The 26,230-nt window shown below is 45.8% G+C and overlaps 1 protein-coding gene across 1 annotated transcript in view; it reads left to right on the forward strand.

Annotated features, from left to right (window-relative positions):
- Positions 1-26,230, forward strand: part of AKAP13 (A-kinase anchoring protein 13) — a 236,886-nt gene that overhangs the window by 61,721 nt on the left and 148,935 nt on the right. Inside the window, exons 7-8 of the mRNA XM_077774252.1 lie at positions 22,661-22,859; positions 25,486-26,221. Coding sequence (XP_077630378.1) covers positions 22,661-22,859; positions 25,486-26,221 — 935 coding nt within the window. The remainder of the gene's footprint in view (positions 1-22,660; positions 22,860-25,485; positions 26,222-26,230) is intronic.

The following is a 26,230-nucleotide window of genomic DNA, read 5'->3' on the forward strand; positions in this document are numbered from 1 at the left end:
GTGCTTCTATTTTTTATCACTTGTTGCTGCTGGGTGGGAGGGAGTCTGGGAGGGCTGCGGGGTGGTTTCAGAATGTAACGCTACTTACTGTTATGTCAACAGGTTTTCCGTTTGTTTGCTTGTTTCCTTCACCTGCCCAGTTATAACTTTTCCAGTCAAGCCAGACAGAAGGTTCTTTTCAGATACTTTCTAATGGGTGCCGCAGACACCGTGACCGTAGGAGGGGTGCTCTCCTCATCTCAGATGAGCTCTGGACACCTGAGCTGCCCTAGGACCGGATTCCAGGGAGGGATCTGTTCCTGCCCCGTCGTACTTCCCATCTGGCCGGTGATTAGATTGCCTCTGCTGTTTGCCTCACGGCCTTCGGAAGAGGAGCCCGGCTCCAGAAGCCGAAACAATGAACTCTGTATTACTGTCGTGGAGCCGGAACGTGGTTCCTCCAAACGTGGTCGTGTCGCTCCAGGGGCTTGCGGGGAAGCAGAGCTGGTCGGGGACGGCCGTCCCGATGGGGAAATAAAGCGATTGCAGCAGCTTTATTGTGCGCTGGGCTGGGCGAGGCCATCACAAGACCTGTTGCATCAGGGCTTTAAGGAAACGGGAGTGTGTGTTCTGGGAAAAGATTTTTTGACTTGCTTTACTTATCTCCTTTTGAAGGGAGAGCCAGCTGGGGAACTCTTCAAATAGAGGACCGCAGGAGGAGATTAAAGTTAGCAATTAAAAAATGGCAAGGAGGTGATTTTTACTAAATTGTTTGATCTTACTTGACGTTAGTAGACTTTGCTAGAATTTCAGTCATAGAGTCAGGAAGGATCATCATTCATGGATGAGGGGGACCCTGAGATCTGGAGAGGCAGTGACTGGATCAGGGTGACAAGGTGGCCAGGCCAGCACTAGAAGCCGAATCTCCTGAGAAGCCATCCAGAGCCCCCCCACTCCTAGGGTTCTGAACAGGGGCTCAAGGATAGGCTTCGTGGGGTCTGCAGCCTTTGAAGTTACAGGCAAAAGTTTGTACACATGTGTTTCTGAGTGAGGAGTTTGTTTTGTGAAACTCAGGTTTGTGAAAAGCTACGAACTGTTCCACTGTATGATAATAACTTCACTAAAATCTTTAGACTTAGATGTTCCTACCCTCCCCCCTTTTTTCTAAAGTTTATTTATTTTGAGAGAGAGAGAGAGCACGTGCACATGTAGGCAAGTGGGAGAAAAGGAGAGAGAAAATCCCAAGCAGGCTCAGTGCTGTCACTGTGTAACAGAGATNCAGGCGCCCCAGCCCCTCCCCTTTTTAAATTAAAAATTTCCATATAGGCCTATTCTTTTTATCCTCTCTTTTCAGTTAATATGAAATTGAGGAGTGCCTGGATCGTTCAGTCAGTTTAGCATTTGACCTCAGCTCAGGTCATGATTTCAGTTTGAGTTTGAGCCCCACGTTGGGCTTGCTGCCATCAGCACAGAGCCCACTTCAGATCCTCTGTCCCCTATCTCTCTGCCCCTGCCCCCCATTCTCATGTGCTCTCTCTCTGTCTCAAAAATAAGCATTTAAAAAAACTTTTTTAAATAATATGAAATTGAGGGAGGGTTACATACACTTTACACTTCCAGAATAACTATTTGCGTGCCAGTCTTAACTGAAGATTCAAGTTTATTTAGCTTTTTATATAAATTTTTTGTTTTCATTTCTTGCTGCTTACCCTGGTATTTTGGGGGGTGGGTGGGTAGGAGGACATGGTGCCAATTTGGGTCCAAGTTCTTTTTGTGTTTATGTGTCCGAGGCTTGTTTTGATAATCCATTTTGATAAACGGATTCACCTCTGTGTGAAAATCGATTCTGTTGTGCTTGAAGTGGAGAGGTTATCTAAATAAGACCCGTGTCTGTAGAGAACTCTCGAAACTAATACGGACTCCCAGCAGATAGTGATGACTCTTAAGGACTTTTTTGACAGCGTCCCTTTTCTATAATCCGTTATTGTTCACTTTCACCAAGTTCAGTGACAGGGAAGGGAGAGATTTTGTGGACTCTCTGCTCTTTTATTTTCGCTTACATTTTGATCTGGTATTATGAATATGGTTTTATTTGGGATTTGAAGATACGTTTTAAACAAAATGTTACCAGTCTTGCCTGAGAAGAAACCTTACCTTTGGAAGAGTACCCAGAATGCCTGGGCCTGCCGTTGTGGTTAGGTTGACGCAGAGCTGTGTCCCCCATTTTGGGGAGAAGTTAGCTGAGCACCCCACCGAGGTCCCGATTCACGATGATGCATAGAAGAGGGCAAGAACACAAGCCGTGAGACTCTTCATTTAGCTAAAGCTGGGAGGTGACGGTGTCAGCTGGGTGTTGCACTGGAGTCCTCCAGAAAGAGAGTGAGAGAGCCAGGTGCTATGGGACACACATCACACACCACACAGAAGCAGCCTGGGGGCCTGGATGGGTCGTGGGGGAGGGGCAGGGTGAAGGCGGAGGCGGTTCCAGGTCATGGCTAAGTGTGCAGACTGTGCAGTCCGGCCAGGGTTTGCATTTTGGCTCTGCTGTTCGTAGCCATGTTTTCTTCTCTGAGTAAGTAACTCTCCTCTCTGAGCCTTAGTTTCTACATTAGCTTAAAAAGAAACAAGGATAATAATTTCTACTTCCTGGAAGTATAACTAAAGTACCTGGCATACGTGGTGTGAGGTGATTCCTCACCTCAGGGTGTGTTTGTCATACAGATTATGGTTACTACTTGGAGCAAATGTGGGGTCTCTGAATACTTTAGCTTCAAGAGAAGACCGTATGGTTTACTGGAATCGCTGAGGGATGACGAGCTTAGTTAAAAACGAAGCTTCCCCACTTAGTAGCCTGGGTGACTTGGAAAAAAGTGGTCAGTCACCTACCCATTCTGAGCCTCTCATCCCTCAGGTAATACCTTTTGGTCTATGGTACCAGGTTTGTGCAGATGCTGGGTTAGACTCTGGGGTTGTCTGTGTAAAAGGTTCTTACACAGTCACCTAATCCGTGAAATGATGACCCACTGATCAATGAAACTCAGATTCCAGTTGGTTGGTCTACCTAGAGTTATCTTTTTGTGGTATTTATTGTAGTTCCCTGTGAAGTTGGCAGAGAGATTGGCAGAATTTGTATGGAGGCAGGCTAGCCTTGAACCCAGGTCTGTCCCTGGGAAGCTGGACCGTCTTGGGCAATCCACTTACCCTCCTGAAGCCCTGTCTCCCGTGCACGTTGCTTTGAGGAAGAAACAAAGGAATACATGTAGAGCGCTAACACAGTGACTGATAACAATATTACTGCCCTTCCCTGGACTTTCCATTACTTCTGGAAAATGGAAATGTATTTTTTCATACATTAAAAAATTTTTGCCAAGATCTGGAAGGTAATTCCAGGCAGCATTTGGTTCTCCCTACTTGATAAGGGTTTGAAGTTATTCCCTAGTGTAATAGATAACAGTTGTCTAAAAACAAAAGAAGTAGTTTGGTCCTCTGCTCCATGCTGTGGTGTGATGCCTCTGGGTGATAGAACAGGGAGCCCCAGAGGGGTGAGGGGTTATTTCCATTGCTGCCACCCTTCCAGGAAGATTATTCCCATAGAGGATTTCAGCTCTGGAGCATTGGCATGAAAAGTGTTGAAATACTTCATTTGCCCTGAGAATGAGTTTCAAAGTGTTTGTCTTTAAGCCGTGTTCTGTAACACATCTCTTTACTTATTGAATGTCTGCAGTGCACTAGAGAACATGGTTGGTACATTACAGCTAATATTTCACTTCCACCTTATGAGAACCTTTCTGAAATAGGCCTTAACAGGCCTTATTTGTGTGGTACAGTCGAAATAGGAAGGCTCAGAGAAAGACAGCAACTAGCCCAAGGCTGTATAGAAAATGGTAGCACTCCTGTCACACACATCTGTGGAATTCAAGGCCCATAATCTTCTCTACAAAATTTTGGCAGGAGGAAAGAAGCTCAGGAAGAGGCCGCAGGGACACGGGATGATTAACACTTAATGGGAGGAGGGTTATAAGCTTTCTATTCAGTCCTGACCTCTCCTCTCCACTTGTGTTACCCTCATGGTTTTAAGTCTTGTTGACACCCCAGCTGTCTTTCTACGCTGGTTCTCATGGTACCTAATGAGTGGGTAGGTTAGGTGTTTCCGATTTTATAACTGAGGAAACCGAGGCCCGAGAGGTAAAGTGAGTTGCCCAAAGTCACACAGCTACAGAGTGACAGAACCAAGCTCAAAATCCAAGGAGCTGTCCAGGTAGAGATGACACTGGTGTGTGGGCACAGCGTAGACCCAGCCCGGCCAATGCTGGGCACTAGGTCGTGGTTTATCATTGCAGGGCTCCATCGGCCCCCCGCAGAGAGTTTGTGTCTGTGGCTGCTCATGGCCTTCTCTTGGCATGGTTACACTTGAAGCCTGGGTCCAGGGTCAGCTGGTAGGGTAAGTACTCAAGCGTAGGTATTGCACAATGGAACTGAGTGCTGTTGAGCAAAATGTTCTGTTCACACAGCAATGGCCTTTAGGGCCCTCTTTAAGTGCTTGGCAAGAGGGTCCTCTGTAGCCCGGCTGGTATGAAAACAGTTTGGAGTCTTCGCTTTTGCTTCAGAGGGGAAGGAACGAAACAAGCCTACAAACTTCCCTCCAAAATAGTAGAGAGGAGGAGTTTTTTGTTTTTTTTAACTTTACATTTCTCTGGCTCAGGTCCCATCCGTCTGTCCAGCCTTACATTTGTCCATCCACCCACCCATCCTCCTTTCTCACTGTGTGATCTGGGCCTCTGTGTCCTGGTGAAAAAGGCCATAGAACTGAGAGGCATCTGGGAAGAGGGGGAGGGCGCATGCGTTAATGAATACCTGCTCTGTTGGTGCCTCAGCAGTCCTTGATTAGAACCTTTCCGCTGAGGTCTGAGGTGTAAGTTCATGCAGCTGGTGTTCTTCTGCAAGTGGGAAAACAGACGCAGAGAGGCCAGCTAGCTCACCCAAGGCCATCTAGTCAGTCAGTGGCTCTTAGTCGCAAGCCTGTCCTTGGGGTGTGTTTACACTTTGATAGAATTTTAGGCGGAAGCATGTTTCATAATATCGTCAATCTTTTAACCAACTTAATTTGATTACAATGATTCACTGATCTGGTGTTCAGTGACTTTTTTCTGTTGGTAAATTGCAATTGGACCACTTTAAGAATTTTGACATTTCCTAGCTTTTTTTTTAAGCCATTCAAATAGTAATCTCAGGATTGTTGCCCTGTGCAGCAACATGCTGGAAAATGTACTTTTTTTTTAAGTTTGTTTATTTAGAGAGTACACGTGCCCGAGTGGGGGAGGGGCAGAGGAGAGAGAATCCCAAGCAGGCTCCGGTGTGGGGCTTGAACTCAGGAACTTCAAGATCATGACCTGAGCCGAAATCAGGAATCGGATGCTTAACTGGCTGAATCACCCAGGCAGAATGGACTTTCTGAGAATAATGTATGTATTTATCTAACAGTAGCCCCAGCTGCCATATATTGCATTTGTACTAGGCACTTTGCATAAATGTCTGTATATTTTATTCTGTCTCCAGCCCTTTGGGGGTGGGCATAGCCTCCTCACTTCAGAAAGTAATCGCCACAGCTGCTAAGTAATGGACCAGTAATTGCAACCAGTTTGTAACTGCACTTGAACTTTTACACTGCCTTGGACTTCATAAGGAGATGGATTGGTGTTGCAAGTTGGTTGGAATAACAAAGCCGTGCCTTATGTCCTGGGGTTTCTTCCCGTGCTTCTTGCAGTACGTGTGCAGGTGGTCCCAGGTGGTGTTTGTTCTTGATGCCATGTGACCTCAGGCCTAAGAGCCTCTCTTCAAAGAGCTGTGAAGTAGTCATACCACTTCACCTCTGCTGGCAAATTCTCTGTGGTAGTAGCACGTGATTTTGAAAACTTTTTTTTTTAATGTTTTATTTATTTCTGAGAGAGCCAGTGTGAGCAGGGGAGGGTCAGAGAGGGAGACACAGAGTTCGAAGCAGGCTCCAGGCTCTGAGCTGTCAGCACAGAGCCCGACGCGAGGCTCAAACCCACAAACCACGAGATCATGACCTGAGCCGAAGTCGGATGCTTAACCGACTGAGCCACCCAGGCACCCCGAAAACGTTTCTGACTTTATGGACCCAGGTAGAAGAAAACACGAGCCTAGTGTGTGGGACCTGATGGGCATATGTGAGACCAGGAAAGCTCAGTCGGCACCCTCCACCCTCTAGAAAACATAAACCTTTTGTAACCATTACAAGTTATTTTTACTTGGTCAGTTTTGGAGTTTCCTTAAGGGCATGCTTAGAGAAAGAATGACTTTTCTAAGGAAAAACACTAAATGTGTCGAATAAACCTTTTGGCCAAAATCAATGTTTGGCCAAAGCTGAATATCTATGCCAATGAATGAAGTTGTGTGAAACAAGAGTTAAGCATGATACAGTATAAAATACAACTTATACTGTACATTTTCCAAGATTGAATAGTTCTGTTATACAAGTGGAAGAACAATGATTTCTCAGCATTAGCAGATGCTAGATTGCTCTTGGTTCATCAGATACTCACTTTCAGAGCACCTTGGGGGCTCAGTCCGTTAAGCATCCAACTTGGGCTCAGGTTATGATCTCACGGCTAGTGAGTTCGAGCCCTGCCTTGGGCTCTGTGCTGACAGCTCACAGCCTGGAATCTGCTTCGGATTCTGTATCTCCCTCTCTCTCTCTCTCTGCCCCTCCCCTGCTGGCGCGCACTTTCTCTCTCTCGCTCTCTCTCTCTCTCTCGAAAATAAATGTTAAAAAACAAAATTACTCACTTTCCATCAGTGCATCAGTAATATATCTAACAAGTTGGGCTATAGAAAATTGTAATTCAGGGAAGTTTTCCAGGAACAGGTTTTCTAGAAGGAATTCTATACTTAGGATTCTTGGTTTTGTGAATCTGAAAAGTGCTTCAGCTGCTGAAATTGGTTAGCATTGTTAGACAATCATTTTGACAAAGTTTTATTCAAATGTGTAGTATCCCTAGACGCTTAGAACTAGAAGGAGTTGCACTGAAGTATTCTTTTTTTTTAATGTTTTTTTAAAATTTATTTCTAGGAGAGAGAGAGAGAGACAGCGTGAGCAGGGGAGGGTCAGAGAGAGAGGGAGTCACAGACTGAAACAGGCTCCAGGCTCTGAGCCGGCAGTCAGCACAGAGCCCGACGCGGGGCTCGAACCCACGAACCGCGAGATCATGACCTAAGCGAAAGTCGGACGCTTAACCGACTAAGCCACCCAGGTGCCCCTGAAGTATTCTTATTTAAAGTCTGTTATTTATGGGGCGCCTGGGTGGCTCAGTCAGTTAAGCGTCCTACTTCATCTCAGGTCATAATCTCGCAGTTTGTGGGTTTGAGCCCTGGGTCAGACTCTGTGCTGACAGCTGAGAGCCTAGAGCCTGCTTGGAATTCTGTGTCTCCTTCTCTTTCTCTGTCCCTCCCCTGTTCACACTCTGTCTCTGTCAAATAAATAAACATTAAACAATTTAAAAAGTCCGTTGTTTGACATTTGATTAGTGAAAACAAAATGTATTTGTGTACCTCATTCTTTTGCAGCACATTTCTGCACACATTGCTGTCTGGATTCAGGACGACACATCTTAGTTGTAAATACACGAATTTGGCTGTCCTTGTAAAATCTGAAGGTGGCATTTGGAGTGTTGTTCTGCTTTTAGTTCTTTTCTATTAAGATGTGAATAATTTACAAATCAAATTTTTCCTTAAAATAAATGTGGCCTAAAGGGAATAAAATATATGCAGTTTTCAAGTTATACTACTTAATGTTTATTTAATGTGATAAAAGATCATTAACAAAATGTTAATCAAAATTTCATATAACCTGATACCTATAATTCTATCATTTAAAACATTTTAAATGTTTTTTTAGAGAGGGAGAGAGAGCACGCAAGCAGAGGAGAGGGGCTGGGGTTTGGAGTGGAGAGAGAATCGTAAACAGGCTCCACACCCAGCACAGAGCCGGACATGGGGCTCGATCCTGTGCGCCTAGATCATGACATGAGCTGACATCAAGAGTTGGATGCTCAGCCAACTGAGCCACCCAGGCACCACTATCATTTAAATTTTTATGAACATTTGTTGTCTCCCAAAAGATAAAATGTTCTTCCTGAAGGTACCTAGCCAGTGCCCATTCTTAATACTCCTATTAACTGTCTACTTAATTTCTCTATTAATTTAACTGTTTGAAAACTCTTATTTTTGCATACAGCATCACATGCTTTCACACTTACTAATTGTAGCATTTTACTCCTAACAAGTGTACATTTCTGCTTTGAGTGGCCAACAGAATTTATGCTTTAAAAGCATATAAGGAGACTCGCACTTTAAACCATGCAGAAAATGCTTATGCAAGTGCTCCTTATTTTAACCGTATTCCTTGTGTTGGTGCTGTTGGCTTTGCTAGTATCATGGTGACCTCTGCGGTCACGTGATCGTAGAGCATCCAATTAGCTTTCATGATGACAGAGCCGAATGTGGGTGCATCCCCATTGTTTATCACCGAGGAGCCTCAGTTTCCTCATCTATACAGTGGGAAACGATAACATGTACCTCCTAGGACTCTGAGGATAAAATGAAACGTGCTTGTGAAGTTCATAGAAACTCAGGGTGTCCCTCTGTTGGGAGAGCTAGGAAAAGACTGGCTGGAAGTAAGAGGACCACTCAGCTTTATATAAATAGGACCATCCAGTCTGCAGCACCACCCAGTCTGACCTCTTTTTTCCTGGTCCGTGTCACCCACAATGGTAACACTTCCTTGATACCACCGGGTTGAAGAGTGCCATTTTCCTCTTGGAATTTTGGGAGGAAGTATTGGTAGGGTGATGTAGGTATAGTTTTAGCTGTCTGACCATCCACAAGAAGGGTTCTGTGCCTTTTATTTATTTTTTAATATCTACCTCAACTGCCTTCTTTTTTGTTCCTTAGAAATACACCAGCCCTGTGGTATCCCGTATGCTCACCATTTATTGAGCACTTTGGAGAGCCAGATACTATGCTAACACTTGACAGTCATGTTTGTATTTGATCTCAGCAAACCCAGCATTCCCACTTTTGCAGACAAAGAGAGTGAGCTGCAAAGAAATTTCCGTAACTGACCCAAGATCATACAGGTGGTAGTGTCAGAGCAAAGAATCAAAGCAAGTCTGTTTCCAGCATGTTCTAACCATTACCTTAGAAAAGTGTTATTTTTAGTTATCAGCACAGAAGTGATAACAAATTGTTGATACACAATCATTGCCCAGATAATGTGCCCACTTTCCTCTGCATCATTCCCATATGAGTTTAGGGCTGGGTGGCAATACATTGCAAAAAATTAAAAAAAAAAAAACAGAAACAAAAAAAGAAAGAGGAAGGAGAAAAAAGCTGTGTGTCGTGCACATGGACGCATAACTAGTCTAGCAGTGAGCTCCTTACCAGCACCTTAGTCGCCTCCTGTCCCATTTGGAGGTGCATCGTGACCCCGCCCTCCCCTCTCCCTTTCTGACATTTCACCCCTCCTGCGCCATGTTAGCGCAGCTGGGGGCAATTTTGGAGGACTCCGTGGGGCTTGCACCGTTAGGGTGAGGTGGCTTCATGGAAGGTATTGCAGTAGCTGTGAAACAAGGAACTGGATGCCGCAGTTCCTGTCAGAAGTAGACTCAGCAGAACGCGCAGTCGGAGGGCTGCTCTGCTCTGCTCCGAGAGCTGCAGTGTGGGGCCGGGGCCCAGATAGGATGGGCCTGCGATATTCGTGGTGCTCGGGCAGCCGTCAGTGAGTATCCGCTTCCACACTGCCGCCTCGTTGGTCTTCAGTGTGGATTCTCTGACGTTTGATCTGGCTCGCGCTGATCTCAAGAAGACGCGCCTTTGAACTTCCCCCTGAACGACTAGCGTTGTTAGTACCGGCAAAATGGTTTTTGCCTGCACTCGGTTCGACAGGATTTTACATGTGTGCCAGCATCAACCCCGACCTGTCGCTTGGGCCGCATCGTGCTGGACTGGGTGAGGGGGCAGAGGCTGGCTGGCTGTGGTCATCGGTGTGTAGCAGCGGGAATGCTGCAATTAGCTGAAATGCTGTCTGTGCCTGTTGAATTTTTTTGTTGCACGTGCAGAAACCTGGAGTTTTGGGGCCAGCCATGGCTACTCAGTTTCGATGCTCTCATCCCATCTCTGAGGAATGGCTTCTTAATTTATAGTGTTCTGCAGTTGATAGCTTGCTATGGATCCTATAAAATTTGTAACAGAAAATCTAATGTGCCTTGATGAGCTTCTGATAAATATGATAACAGGCTTACAGTTTGTAGAGTTTGAACGTGGTCATAGTTTGATACTGTTAGAAGGTCAGTATCCCTGTGCACAGTGGAAGGAGGTGCAGGAGTTGTGGAATTAGGTCTGGGTGCACATTCTGGCCTTTTGACTGACTGGCTGTGTACTTGAACACATTACCCCTGAAGCCTGTGTTCTCATAGGCCGGGCGGAGATACACTGATCCCTGCCTCAGAGTTGTTGCAGGGATTACAGGTAAATGATATTCATCCAGTACCAAAGTAATCGTTAATGTTTTTAGCTTCCTTCTTTTGTGTTTTCATCTTTGCTTTCTTCCTTCTCACGTTTTCTCATCTGAGAGTAAAACCCCAGTTGGTGCCATGGTCCGCAGAGCCCCCTGAGATCGCAACCGTGTACAACTCTTGAGGCCTCATTTCCTAATGTTCGCCTCCTTCCTGTTGGTGTCTCTGCACAGGCCAGCTGGTTGCCGCCTTGGGATCCGTGTGCTTGGCTGTCCCCTCTGCCTGTTACATGCTGTGCCGGTAACTGCATATGCTGGCTCCTTCGTAGGGTTCACATCTGCTGTCCTGTGTCTCCTCTCTCTCGGCCCCTCCTCTGCTCGCTCGCTCTGTCTCAGAAATGAATAAACATTTAAAAAAGAGTCATGCTCCCCCCCCCCACCCCCCACAAATGGTAAGAGCGAGTGCAAGTGGAGGAGGGGCAGAGAGAGAGGGAGACACAGAACTGGAAGCACGCTCCAGGCTCTGAGCTGACAGCGCAGAGCCTGACGCGGGGCTGAAGCCCATGAACTGCAAGATCTTGACCTGAGCCGAAGTCGGATGCTGAACTGACTGAGCCACCCAGGTGCCCCCGGATGCTTTTAATTTTATAATAATAATAATAATAATAAAACACCAGTTGAGACTGAACTTTTAAAATACTCTTGAATATTACGCATTTAGTGTTCTGCTTTGTCCAGGCCTATGTGAAGTATACCATAGGAGGAAAGGATACCGGCCCAGTGCATCTGTAGCAGTTCTGCGTTCTCTGTCCCCATCTGTGCCATGACTCTTCTGTCTCCGGCTTGTCTGACTCGCCGGGGTGTATAGATGTTTGGAATAGAAAACGTGGTCTGGAGGGCTATCTGCCGTAACCCGGTGCCCTTCAGGGTGAGGCCAACTGGCTCAAGGCTGATGGGCCCTTGTTTGTCACCAGTCTGTGATGAGTTTAAGTGTGGAGTAGAGAGAGTGTGTTTAGGAACTTTTATGGTAATTTGACAGAGTCGTTTTGTATCTGTCAAATCTAATAAGAACTCTGGGCTTCAAATTTTGCATTTCGTAAATTTTACTTTTCTAGTGATTCATTTTCAGAATTTTTGCTTCTGTAACGAGTTGGAAAAATTTTTTTTTTTTTTTAATCTGGTCATTCTTAGTTTGAGGAGCTGTCCTCCAATTGTCTCATGACTTACTGCACGGTGCTGTGTGCAGGGAGAGAGAGCAGATCGATCTGCACAGGCAGCACATTAGGGAACAGAGACCTGACAAAAGTCACATCTAGTCTGTGAAAGAAACCCTTGTCTGTTTATTTTTACACATATTATTTGCCTAACTGCTTCCAAATGAGATTAATCCATTTCAGCAATGAATTCTGAAAAATGCTGAGTCAGGGCAGTGCATTACATAAAAATACACAAGCTCATTGGGAGTTTATTGGACTTACTGGGTATTGGTTCTTAAATTTTAATGAAAATAACTTTCTATAACGTCAAGGGAACATCATGTCTGAAGAGTCCTGCCCAGACTAATGAGTAAGAATGTTTTTTTCTTTTTCCTGAACTGGAAGAAACTAGTTTATGCAATGATGACTTTATTGTGATTCAAGTTACCCATTTATATAAGTAGAACAACTCACTTTGTCTATAGAATTATGGCAGCTTTGCCATTGGAAGCTTGTAAATTAACTGGTTTAATGGTCACCATTATACTGGAGTCACAGATTCATGTTTGGGTCCTAATCTTTGTTACATTGAGTTTCAAATGCTTTTCAGAAAGAAGACTGGAAGAAATGGAGCGCATTCCTTGCCCTCTGTCGTGATTAGGTTATTTAAATGGGTAAACATTTGGGGTTGCTGTTTGATTTTTGTTCTGTGTGTTTGCTTCATGAGAAAGCTAAAGAAACTGAGCATTTTAAAGACGGATTCTCTCTCTCCGAGTGGTCGGATACTGGACTTTTCTTCCTGGTCTGTTTTCTTTCGTCAGTTTCAAATTACTTTATTCGTTTCTATTATTCTTTCCAAGTTTCAGATTATTTTGTAAGCATTTCTCTTTCCCCAGCCTGGAATTTGATTTTAGTCGCAGTGATAGTGGTCTCCCTTTCGAGAAAGTCCTCACATGCCTGTGTGTCTCTTCTCCCTAAGTACACTTTGTATGCAGGGGACAGTAAGCAGTTATGAAGCCAGTAACTGCCCCAGAATAGGCAAAGAATCGTGTTCTGTTAGAGATCAGCCTAGCTTTTTAAAATTTATTTAATAAAAAAAATTTATTAAAAAAATTTTTTTTTCTAGCATTTACTTATTTTTGAGAGAGAGGGAGACAGAGGAACCAAAGTGGGCTCTGTGCTGTCAGCAGGGAGCCCGATGCAGGACTCGAACTCAGGAACCATGAGATTGTGCTCTGAGGCGAAGTTAGACGCTCAACCGACTGAGCCACCCGGGGGCCCCACTAGTAGTACTTAAATAGCAATCTCTGTGTTATCACTTAGGTGACCTTTAGTCATCTGGGGAGGGAAGGTAGGAAAAAGAGAAAGTGCATTGCTGAGTTGAGTTGGGATTGGTCAGTCTGGGTTGTTTCTTAGCTGAGGACCCATTTCAAGTGCCTGCTGTTGGTCTGAGGGTGAATTTAATATTCCGTTGTCAGAGTGCAGACTCAGGCTTATTTCTCTGTGTTCCTTGCCTTTGCTCTCGGGGACACTTGCACTGTGCTGTCTCTGTCCTCTGACTTAGGCCAGAAGCAAGAACAGTAATGAGGGAGAATTAGCATTTATTTTTTTAACAATTAAGTTAGACATAATAACTATTCATAATGCCACCACCAATATGACATATTTATTTCATTATCAGTTATTACCTCCCACATTGCATTGTTTATTTAAACAGTTACAGCGGATTTTCTGTTTTGTGTTCTGGTATTTGTACTTTACCGTACTCTTACCTGTTTCTGGGATCTCTATAATTATTTTCGGGGCCCTCTAAAATTCTTTGTTTATCTTGAGCGTTTAACCCATTTACCTGGTGTTGAATGTTAGTTTTAACATTTAAAAAATCAGAAGGTAAGCAACGAATGTGGTAGAGAGCCTCATTTTTACATGTTGATTCCTCTGTTAAATTATTTCTATAAGATAAATGACAAAAAATTGTATAAGTCAGAGGCTACAATACTGCTTCAGTATTCATCGCAGTCTTACCAGCCTTTACTCATTTTAAATTGAACTTGCATCTGTAGGTTACTTGAATGTGGTTTCTACAGCTTTGGCTGCACATTAGGCTCCTATGAGGATTCTGATTACACCTTAGAATCTCCTGGACAGCTTTAAAAAGTACAGATGCCTGAGGGCCACTTCTAGAGATTTCTGTTTAATTGGTGTGAAGTGTGATCTAGACATCAGGATTTTAACAGAGCTCCTCCAGGTAATTCTAAAATGCAGTTGAGATTAAGTACTTTTCTTTAATGGGAAAATTAGACTTAACATTACATCTGAAAATTAATTCCTGAGAGTTATTTGAATCAGGTTGGTGCCTTAAATGTGGTTAAATAAGAGGTATCAGCAACCAAGTCGATTGATCACATCAGTAAATATTTAGATGTCAGTCTAGTATAAGTTTGACTTAACTTTAGGGGCGGCGGGGTGGCTTGGTTGGTTAAGCATCTGACTCTGGCTCAGGTCATGATCTCATGGTTCATGGGTTTGAGCCTCATGTTGCACTCTGTGCTGACAGCTCAGAGCCTGGAGCCTGCTTCCGATTCTCTGTCTCCCTCTCTCTCTGCCCCTCCCCTGCTCACACCCTTTCTCTCTCTGAATAAACATTAAAAAAAATTTTAATTAAAAGAAAACTGACTTGACTTTAATTTTTACTTGTGAATGTTGGTATATTAGATGCTACTGCAAGTGTAATTAATATGGCAAGATATTAAAAGTTATTTTTTTAAGCTCTTAGCAGTGTAGTAACGTGAGACTAGAAAATGCAGAACTTCAGCTGTAGGAGGAGTAGGGTATTCCAGAAGTCACGGAGCCGTTGCGTTAGAGCCCAGTAGCCTCTCTGAGTGAAGAGAGAGAAATGAGTGTGGAAGCCATGGGCCAGGAACTGTAACCTCATACCCATAATGTGTGGGTGCACTCCAAAATATAATCCCCCAAAGAGTGTATGTTAGAAATACTTCGTGTGTGTCACGGGTCTGCATTTTCCAGTGCAAAATAGGCAGCAGAGGTGGTTTGTGTGGTGGTTGAGAACATGGGCCCTGCTTGTGGCCCTGACCTACTGGCTGCGAGGCAGCTTGTTGAATTTCTCACACCTTCGGTTTCCTCATCTGCATATTGGGGCGACAGCGTCCTTTACCGCATACTTGGAGGAATAAATGAGGCGATGTAAATAAAACGCATCGCTCGGTGTTTGGTACATTGTTAAACCATGAACAGACGCAGCTGTAAAAGGAAATGACTAGGGTGTGTACCCCTCACTTGTGGAAGGAAATAGAAGCTAATGAAATAGTGTGTCTCTAATCCTTAGACCACCTCGGTAAGAAAGCTGGTGTTATTGTCACTTTTTGGTAAACAGATGCAAAAGCTTCGGTTCACAGAAGCTGAATAACGTGCCTTAGACGAGACCCTGATAGAAAGGGGATTCTAGTGAGACCTCAGCGCCCTGTCCTATCACCCTGTGATGTCACCTCCAGGGAAACGAGGAGCAGCATCACTTCCCTGAAGGACTCGTACGAGGATTAAACAGCGCACCTAAGCGCACCTGCCCGTTTCTCAGTATTGACCCCAATAATACTCATTTCCTCCCTGCCTTGACCAACTAGTGATCAAAGAAGAAAGAATTGCTGCCTCTGCCTTGTTTTTAGATAAATGTTTTAAATGAACCTCTTATTTTGAAAACTCTTGAACCCATAGGAAAGATGGCAAGAACAAAACCATGAACTCCTGTCTGCTCTTGACCTAAATGCACATTTGTCATATTTGCTCTATCGGTGGGTGTATTTGTATATATACAGTCTTACCGAACTCTTGAGAGTGGGTTGCAGACAGGTCCCATTATGCCTAAGTATTTCAGCATATTCTTAACACAGTGCACTTAACAGTAACAGAACGTTAATAGTATGCTCTCGTACAAGATTTATATTCCCTTTTCACCAGCTGCCCAGGAGTATCCTCTTAGCAGTGGTCTCCCCCTGACCTTGGACATGCACTGGGTCTAGCTCCTTGCCAAGTTCACCTTCTAAGCCATTCCTGCCACCACATGGGCTTTACCGGAGTTCTTTAGGTTGTCTCGCCCTTGACAGAGGGCGAGTTCTCTGTGATCTCAAACCATTGGTCAGCATCTTGAGCAAAACAGGAATATTCATACTGTCCTGCCCTGGAGTGAAATCCCCATGTCTGTCTGCGTACCTGCAGTGTGTCAGGAGATTGAGCAGGGTAGTGCGGCTCCGCCAACCCGTAGGGGTGTGGTCCTTGTCTTCAGTCGGGTTACAGATGATTAAGAGAGCATCGAGGTGCAGTGGCCCAGGGCTTTCGGCGCCCAGTGGGAGACTGCCCTGGGGGTGGTACTGGAAACTTAGGGTGAAATGCAGGGTGCCCAGGAATGGCTGGAAACAGTATACATTGCCTCACGAGAGGATGATTGAAAGTTTCTAAGTGACCGTGGTGTTGACCCCTCTATCTTGAAGTCTGTTCTGGGGTCTGGCTGAATGTGACAACCTAAGAAATTCTTCGAGACATCAGTACGGTCTGGTGGAGTAGGAATGAAGTGTCTCCGTACTGCGTAATTGCCACCATGAGTAGTAACAGTACCCTTTTCTTCAGAGGAGTGGTGTCCTCCCTGGGAGAAGAAAGGACCTGGGGAGAGACCGCTGCCCACAGTGTTTACACGTCCTCACCTGTACATCGCTCATTTGGTAACGACAACAACAACAAAAGAAACATGTTAACTGAGGCTGTGGTGCCTGGTAATTCCCCAGTAGAAACAGCCAGAATTACAAGTGAACTTGTGAGTGTGCTTTCCTGTCTTGCCAGACTTGATTTTTGGTTGCAATAAAATCTTTCTGTTACTTTTCTAAGGTAAACTTGAGATACTCAGGCATAGTCCCCTCTGTGACAGAACTGCGAAGCTGAGGGACAGTATAATTACTAACTGTAGACCCAGAGAGGGCTTCTAATCAAGAGAAGGCTGGGCAGCTGTTCTCCAAGTCCGGAGGAGACTAAACAAGAAAGAGGGCTGTAAAATGGGAAGTGTGGTAGTTCTACATAAAGAAATTCTGTACTTTGGGAATGAGCGAACGTTTAGCTACACCCCATGTTCTAGCTGGGGAGGAGCAGGGAGGAGGGGAGGTGGATGGAGAGAGAGCACGGCTTTGCCTTCCCTTCCCTGGACTGGCCTATCACCAAGAGGTAGTTTTTCTGCAGATGGTTTTATTTGAAGATTTTTAGCTACTTAAAAGTTTGAATGCTGTGTGTTAGCTATTTTTGTTGAAGTTTACCAAGCCACAGCCACAGCCCACTGTGGCGCCTTGCAGCTCAGGCCACAGCCCTGGGGCTGCTGTCCTCACCCGCACCTGCCTCCCGTGTGCTTCAGGGACACGGGCGACGGGTGGCTGTTAACATTTCATCAGAGCACGCTGGGAAGCTGATGAGGTTTGTACCGGTCACGTGGCCTTTTCTGCTACCACTGCCATATGCAAAGGGGCATTTGGCTGTATTTGTACCCTGTGTTAATCTCTCTCTCTTTTTTTTTTTTTAAACTTTTAACATTTATTTATTTTTGAGATAGAGTGCCAGCAGGGGAGGAGCAGAGAGAGGGAGACACAGAATCTGAAACAGGTTCTAGGCTCTGAGCTGTCAGCACAGAGCCTGATGTGGGGCTCGAACTCACGGGCTCTGAGATCATGTCAGACAGTTAACCAAGTGAGCCACCCAGGTGCCCCTGTTAATAATCTCCTTTAAGGTGTACATTTTTTCTGACTGTGAGGTCAGATACTTCCCATCAACACTGCTACAAGGTCGTGTCATAGTTCTTGGTGGTACAGAAAGTAATGATACTCTTGTAAGAAATAACATTGTAGGGGCGCCTGGGTGGTTCAGTTGGTTAAGTGTCCAACTTTAGCTCAGGTCATGATCTCACGGTTCATGGGTTCGAGCCCCACGTTGGACTCTGTACTGACAGCTCAGAGCCTGGGGCCTGCTTCAGATTCTGTGTCTCCCTCTCTCTCTGACCCTCCCCTGCTCACGCTGTCTCTCTCTTTCTCAGAAATAAATAAAACAGTAAAGAAAAGTAGCGTTGTAATTTTGATGAAATATGTTATGTTTAGTGCATGAGATGCCACACTTGCAAGTGTAAAACTCCTGAAGTGCTTTTTCACTTCAGTGGAAGTGACCATACAGCCAGTGAGCCAGACTGCGGCTACCTGGCCATGCCTCACAATTGACCTTAGCCTGTGTGTTTACATGTGTCCTGGAGAAAAGATGCTGTATTTATCCTGGTAGCCGTGGCATCTAACATGGTGCCTGCCACTTCATAGGTGTTCAGTAAATGTTTCTTTGAATGATCTTTGAGAATCCCATTGTGAAGCAAGACCATAAAAACAAGGTGCTAGCTGGGAGTAATTAGAAAAAAGAGAGTAACTTAATTCAAGAGGAAATAATAAATGGTGCCTGAAAGGGAGAGTCCTCTTAGGCCATTACCTGGAGCAGCTGTGACTGGCACGTCTCGATGCGTGGTAATGTAGACATCGAACACGGATGTGACTTAGAGCAGTTAGGAGGAGAAGAGGGCCAGCTGTGTTCGGTGTTTTTAGGGAGGGGGCAGGTGGTGAGCTAAATACCCCCCTTTGGTGCCGCAGGGTCTGTTTGTGACATCCTCATCAGTCTTCTCTGTGCGTGGCTGTCAGCTCTGTGATCCTGCTGTTTGGAGGAGTGTGGGTTTTCTGTAACATAGCCCGAGAACGTGAGGCCGCGTTTTGTGCGTTACTAAGCCAGTGCCTGAGTGTGGACGCGCCGACGGCCAGGCCAAAGCATTGCAGCTGTCATGCCAGGGAGCCCGCGTCGCAGAGCGGAAAGAGACCCTTGTCGGTCTGGCGTTCATAGCTGAGCAGCCTTGGTCATGGAGTTGTGTGGCTCTCTGCTCTGCGTCCACACAGTGTACATGGGGCGCCCCGCAGAGTGCTAAGAGGAGAAGGGAAAGCCTAGGCGATGGGGGCGCACTCCACGCGTGCTTCTCTCCAAGCACAAAAGGAGTAGCAGGAAGCACCCCAAAGCTTTGGGGCAGGAGAAGCGTCACTATTGCTTTAAGATGATCCTATTGGGTAGATTTGGGGAGCAGTGGCAGGTCCAAGGCAGCCGGCCTGTGACAGGAGTGTCTGCAAGGGTCCAGGTGATTCAGGGCCCGTAGGATCTGAAGTAAGGCCTCAAACAGCAAGACGGGACCAGCCAGGAAGTCAGAAGGGAGGTGGTGTTACCAGGAATGACCCTGGTTCATTCATGGAAATCAGTCGGGGGCTGCCGCCGCCTCGGGGAAGGGGGGGCATAAAATTGAGTTTTGGATTTCTTTTAAGTTTTATTTATTTCTGAGAGACAGAGACAGAGAGAGAGAGAGACAGCATGAGCAGGGGAGGGTCAGAGAGGGAGGGAGACACAGAATCTGAAGCAGGCTCCAGGCTCTGAGCTGTCAGCACAGAGCCTGATGCGGGGCTCGAACCCACAAACTGTGAGATCATGGCCTGAGCCGAAGTCGGACACTTAACCGACTGAGCCACCCAGGCGCCCCGAAATTGAGTTTTGAAATCAGAGAGTGCCCACTGCACATACTGAAGACGTTGAAGTAGCAGGAAGTGTGGGGCAGGAACATGAACTTTGCAGCTGGAGAGAGGTTTGGGGGGTGAAGTGGGGCTGTGGGGAAAGGAGGAAAAGAAAGTGGGAGAGTGTAGGAAGTTGCCGTGTGCTGTGCTCACATCCACCGTGTGAGGAGGAGGAGAGAGAGCCAGAGAAAACCATGGGCAAATAGGAGCTAGTCCCAAAGTGGGTGGAAAACTGCCGGCAGCCGGGTGAGCGCTACCCAGTCAGGTGCTGAAGGGAGGGCAGGGGGAACAGAGCAAACGCACTGTTCAGTAGGGGTGTCCTTGACGCTGGACGGGGTGGGCAGAGCTGTCTGTCAGTGGATGAAGATTGTTTCAGCTCCCTTTAGGTGGCCTCAAGCTTCTCACTAAGAAGGGCAGAAAGGTCACCCGAGAATGAAGTAGACAAGGTTAAGGTTGGGGCTTTGAGGAAATTCTAGAAAGTTTCACTCACGCATGTGAGTAAAAGCATTACAGAGCAGCAACGAGTCCTGGCTCAATGGGGGACTTGAAAAAAATTTGTTAAAAACATTGATTAAAATCTTGGGGAGGAAAACCTAAAACCCAGCCACTGTGAGACTATTTTTATTTGTGCATTTTACTGCCTAGACTTACCAACATTTTTCTGCTTTTTGTTTTGCTTATTTCACTGAATGTTGTACATTTCAGTGTTACTGAACTGTTATTTCAGTTATTTGTAAGGGCTATGTAATAGTCCAGAGATCTGCTCTTCAGTTTACCAAACAGCCCTCTAATTACTGACCATGTGGTATCCAGTCTTTAATACTTTTACACCTAAAGTTGCAGTAAACATTCTTATGCCTAGAGTTTCGTCATTTTCTTAGGGGGTGCAGTAAAAGTTTTATATGATGCTGAACATAGAGCACAAAATGTATTGCTGCCTCAGTGAGGTCTTCCTATCCCACCACACTGCTTTATTTTTCCCCATAGCACTTGCTGTCTTCCAAAATGCCAGTAGTTTTACTTAATCTGACTGCTATGGTCTCTCTTGCTAAGTATAGGAGTTCCAGCAGCGTAAGGATTTTGGTTTGTTTCACCAGCACCTGGAATGCTGCCCGGCACACGGGTACTTGCTGAACGGTGGGCTTTACCCAGACCTGCAGGCAAAACGGGTTTGGAGGGGCGTCAGCAGCACCAGATGTTCCCAGAAGTCCGTGGGAGAATGATTGCATTGACTGGGCTTTGGTATCCAGACAGACTAGGAAGCAACACAGATTCACAGGGACAGTGGATCGGGAGATGGAAGGGTTAGCACTTGGGGGTGATTGTGGCAACAGAAGCACATTCCTCTGCAAGGAGAGCATGAGAATGGTGGAAGGTAAACAGTTTGTGGTTACAGACGGGGCTTTCTCAAGGTTTCCACAGCAGAAAGGAAGCAGTTTGAGAATTAATAGTGGCCAGCTGGTAGAGAATTCCGTTTTGTGGGGAATGGAGCGTGGCAGTTTTGATTGCCCCTGCTTCAGATGGTCCTCTCTTGGCGTATTGTACTTGGTTCACACTGGAATGGTGGTCTGTAAATCAAGTTTTGTTTTCAGAGGTCTTTTTTAAAAATTGTTATCATTGGATATGGCTGGCTGAGGTCATCGGAGTAGTCAGCTGGGCTACCAAAGGCCTGTCAGGCAATTAACCAGGGTTAGCGACAACAGCAACCCAAATTTAGCTGCAGAACTCAGCTTACAGAGAAGTCGCCCCCCCTCATTTGGTATAGCTGGTTGGCTACTTAGTTGAGAAATTCAGTTGAACCTTTAAGTGACTCTCTTATAAGTGGAATTGACCCTTGAACAGTGCAGACATGAGGGGCACCAGCCCTTTGCACAGTCAAAAATCCGAATATAAGTATCGACTCCCCAAAATGTAATAGCTGCTGTTGATCGGAAGCCTTACCAACAACAGAACAGCCAGTTAATATAAACCTTGTATGTTACATGTATCATGCACTGCATTTTTCTGTGCGCTGTATTTCTCTTAGTAAAGTAACCAGAGAAAAGAAGATGTTAGCGAGAAAGTCGTAAGGAAGAGAAAATACACTGATAGTACCGTACTGCATTTATGGGGAGAAAAATCTGGGTGTAAATGGCCCCGCGCAGTTCAAACCCGAGTGGCCCAAGAGGCAACTGTACTTTACTTTTTGAGGTCACTTGACTCACAGTGGAGCAGCATGGTGAGTGCATAAAGGGCTCAGCACAGTGTATGCCAAGGTCACTTGAAGCAGCTGCTGGGGTGTTGCTCTTGAGGATGGACATGACAGTAGTTTTCTTTTGGAGCTGTCTTTGCTGTTATTCAGCCAGCTCCCAGGTCTTCGCTTCTAGGCTTTCTTATAAAACATATTGTTAGTTTCAAATTCCAGTTATTATATGGTGAGTTGTTAATGACGGGTGTGATTTAGTAAATAGCACACTGCAGAGAGGGAGTCGTGTGTCCCTCTCATTTGTCGGTGGGTGGCACACCTGTTATTTCTTCGTGCTTCATTCTTATTTCTTCATTCTTCATTCTTCCATTTTAAAACAGAATGATCTCAAACATAACCTTCTCCGTCTTCCAGAATCTCTGGGATGCTTTACCAGTCTCCTGGTTCCCATAAAGAGATTTTATGTTTTGAGGCCTAGCCCAGAAAGGCTTTTTTACACACCTGTGCCTTTGTCGGCTTTATTTTCATTTATAACGATATACGCATCGAGCAAGGTTGTTTGTTTTCCAAATGTAAACAGTTTTAACTTGAAGTCCTCAGAACCAAGTGCTTTCCTAACCGTGTTGACAAGTGTAGCATATATGACATCCAGTTGTCGTCTCTGCAGTTGACTTCGAGAGTCGTCAGCAAAAGGTGGCGTGCCCTTTCATGGGTTATACTGATTACTTCTTCCCTTCCCAGTATAATCACCGTTCGCGTGTGGTGCAGCCCAATTGAAGAGAAATGCCTAATAAGCCTTGCTTCTAGTGAGAACCAGGCTAAGGCCATCCTCCTCACATTTCCTCATTAAGTTGGTTGTTAGCATGATATTAACTATTTTAAGCTCCCAGACCTCTCTTTATCTTGATCAAAAGAACATCCTTAGGGAGGAATCCTGCAGCTCACATTTAATCCGTTTGTGACCCCTTCTGAAGAGGATGGAATGGTTAGTTAGGTCTGTGCCTGAAGCCCTGGGGCAGCACCCACACCGGATTTCTGCTGCACACACCCACCCACAGCAGTCGGTATGAGCGAGCGCTGGGGCTGGGCCACCGGGAGCAGAACTCTGCATGTGTGTTAACCAGTGGGTGCCTGCTTCCAGGGAGAACGCCGGAGAACCAGACTCCTGGAGCCGTTTATCCTACGAGATACCTTACGGAGACTGTTCTGTGAGGCACCATCGAGAGCTGGACGTCTATACGTTAACCTCTGAGTCCGAAGCCCGCCATGAACCCTCATTTCCTGGAGACCCTTGCACTGGACACATTTTTAAACTTAGGAACATCCAACAGCAGCTAATGGTAAGGAAGAAAATGTCCAGTTTTCAGGCTTTTGTGCCCTCACTCTTTCCCCCAGTGAACTTTCCTATAATTAGAGCCTAAAAATGCTCTCCTCGCAGATTGTGAAACCCCTTAGGGCAGTTTCAGCGGCCTTGGATGCTACCACTTACAGATAGGGAGCAGCGGCAGGGGCCACGGGAAGTTCTTTTCTTTTTTTCTTTTTTGCCAGGTTTTTGAAATAGTGAAAGATAAATGTAAACACTGCAGATGCAGAAATCTGCAACAATTAGAACTCCGTTTTCCTGGCATCCGGGGAAATTTGTCATTTTAGCTTTATAAAACTAAGTGAGCAAAACAGTTCCTGAGATGGTTGCTATACTCAGAAATTGAGTCTCTTCACAGCTAGTTCAGTGAGCGATGATAATGTTACTGTATTTAAATTGATAGTTGGGCGGTAAAATGATGACTAGAAAAATAAGGATTGTATAATCCACTCAAGCCTTCAAGATAAAGTTGTTGCCAGACGTAAAAACATTACAGACTCCCTGGTAGCATCTGTTATGCAGAATATAAACGTCACATGGGTACATGGCTCTTGGCTGTAACATCTGAAAGGCCGAGTTTACATAATTTTTCCACCCAGTTTATTTCAGAGCTGATTTGATTTGGAAAAAGCTTGACAGTAATTTCATTTAAGGCCAGCTAGGGTCAGCTCAGTACAGGAGACTGCTTCAGGAGCAGGCATTATTTTTGAGGCCAGCAGGCCAGGACACCCCACAGCAGCGTTGTGGGATGGGTCTGTCTTTCCCTTTCTGATTCATGGACGCCCAGGACAGGTATCGTTTTGTTTTGCTCTGAACAGATTGCCAAGTCCGATTTTCCTTTAGAGCTCTTCTTACTAGGTAATGACGGTCCATTTGAAAATCCCAGCTTGCAGGTGCCAAAGTTACTGCACCATGTGGGAATGCTTGGTAGGAAACTATGAGAAGTGAAGTCTCGGAGAGGATGCGTGTGTTAGGAGCTTCTAAAGTTGTTCACAAAACATCACTTATTTCTGCAACCTTCACCCTTTATTAAATGTAATGACCTGCTTTCATAATTTTTAGGAGACGTTTACACTCTGAGCAGCAATGGAAGCAAGCTACATTTGAGCACTCTAAGGAGCTTAGCGCAAAAGCTTTTAGTGAAAATCCACTTTTTTGTGTGTGTGTGGGTGGGTACTCTGTTATTAGACATTAGTGAGCACAGGAAGCTCTTATAATAGACCTGGTTAGTAGACAGGACTAGTATGATGTAGGAGAACTGTTAAGTGCTCAACCTGCTGGTTTACTGAGGGAGGAAATGAGCTAGAGAGCAGTGCACAGTATATCTGTGTGAGACCATTGCAGTGGGTCAGACAGTGGGGAAGAGCGAAGCCAGATGTCTCAAAAATAGTTTCTGTGTTGAACAAATAGTATTGTAAGAATTCCTGAAACCTTGATACAAAAGGCAAATCTACCCCAAAGATGAGCTGTGTTTTTCCCCATTTTTCCTAAGCCTTTTTGACATGTACATGTGAATTGTGCATGCTTAACAACCTTAAATTACCTCTAGGCTTTATTTTTCCCAACATTGTGTATTGTAAGTCTGTATTTCAGCTTTCACTGTGGTCTTCATAGTTCACGCTTATGTAACAGCTTGGCACCTGCAGTCAGCTTGAACCACCGTAATTTTCTTTAACCTTTCCCATATAGCTGGTTATATCTGTGTATGTTTTTTTTTAAATACTGCACAGTTGCAAAAAGTAGTGTTGAGATGACCTACAGTATCACCAAGCCACAGTACTGCCTACGAATAATTAAGAATTCGGTATCATGGGGAACCTGGGTGGTTCAGTCAGTTGAGCATCCGACTTGAGCTCAGGCCTTGATCTCATGATTTGTGAGTTTGAGCCCCGCATTGGGCTGTCTGTGCAGAGCCTGCCTCAGGTCCTGTGTCCCCTTCTCTTTACCCCTTTCCCATGTGTTCTCATTCTCTCTCTCTCTCTCTCTCTCTCTCTCTCAAAAATAAACATTAAAAAATTTTTTTAAAGAATTGAGTATTATTAGTTTGATATTTTCTTATTTGATATTCGGTACTAGACAACAGAGGAACTGCTTTTGTCAAAAAGTAAAAGAACATCTCCCATCTACTTTTTAAAAATTTCTTTTAAAGTTTGTTTATTTTGAGAGTGAGAGAACGCGAGTGCCCGGGGGAAGGGCAGAGGTGGAGAGAGAATTTTAGGGCTCCACGCTGAACGTGGACATGGGGCTCTCACAAACCGTGAGATCATGACCTGAGTCAAAATCAAGAGTCAGATGCCTAATGGACTGAGCCACCCAGGTGCCCCTCTCCCATCAACCTTTCCAGAATGAGTTCATTATTTAGGAAATAGCCATCTTGTGTATTCTTGACCGTTTTTATCATTTCAGTGGATAGGCAGGTATCAAAGAGGAAAGTGGTATCAGGCACAAGGAAAAATGTGTTTGTATCTATATAGGTGAGCATATCTTGGGATCGTAGGAGGGCTGGAAAGGCAATGAGTTCTCTCTGGCAGGAGTTTGGCATCTAGGTGTCAGGGCCCTCTTCCCAGGGACCGTTTTTAAAAGTATTTTTCATTTCCTCCTAGAAAACAAACCTTCAGCAGATGGACAGTCCTCTGCCCTTCATGGTCACAGCACAGGACCCTGCAGGTGTGCCCGCTGCCCAAGACACAGACGGCCAGTTCCTCTGCTGCGCGTCGGCCCCCAGGGCCAGCCCCCAGCACCCTCTTCCTGAGGACCCTGCGAGCTGTCCATGCTGCCGAGGGGGCATTGCTGGGGAGATTCCCAGTGCCTGCGAGTTGTCGAGCGTGGCTAAGGAAGAGCACCCAGACTGTTCCTGTAGGAGGAAAACCACAGGCGTGGAGAGAAGAGGGGAGGAGGCGGAGGCAGCACGCACCGTGGCCTGCGGAACCGCGTCTGGGCCCAGCAGCTTCGCGCAGAGCGTGCCCGGAGCAGAGGGCACAGGAGGCGCCCCCTGCTGTGGAATCAGAGCCGGAGAAACTGGAACAGAATCTGCCACGCTGGCCACAGACCAGGAGCCTCCAGGCGCTGGAGACCTCGTCCCGCAGGGAGACATGGTCATGCAGCCGGGCACCGCGCCCACTCCGCCTCGGTCCGGGGGTGAGCCGGCCGTTGGCGCCTCAGCAACTGCGGGGGACCCAGCACGTGGTCTCCCGAACACAGACGCCACCATCCAGAAGAGCGCGCTTGAGGCCAGGGGGAGCACAGAGGGAGAGTTCTCGAACTCTGGTATCAGTACGGCTGGCACCTGTGACGGAGGAGGCCCGGGGAGGCCCGCAGAGGAAGCCGGCGCTCCGCACGGTGTGTCCG

This window comes from Crocuta crocuta, unplaced genomic scaffold, assembly GCF_008692635.1.
Source record: "Crocuta crocuta isolate KB4526 unplaced genomic scaffold, BGI_CrCroc_1.0 scaffold7, whole genome shotgun sequence".
Lineage (NCBI taxonomy): Eukaryota > Metazoa > Chordata > Mammalia > Carnivora > Hyaenidae > Crocuta > Crocuta crocuta.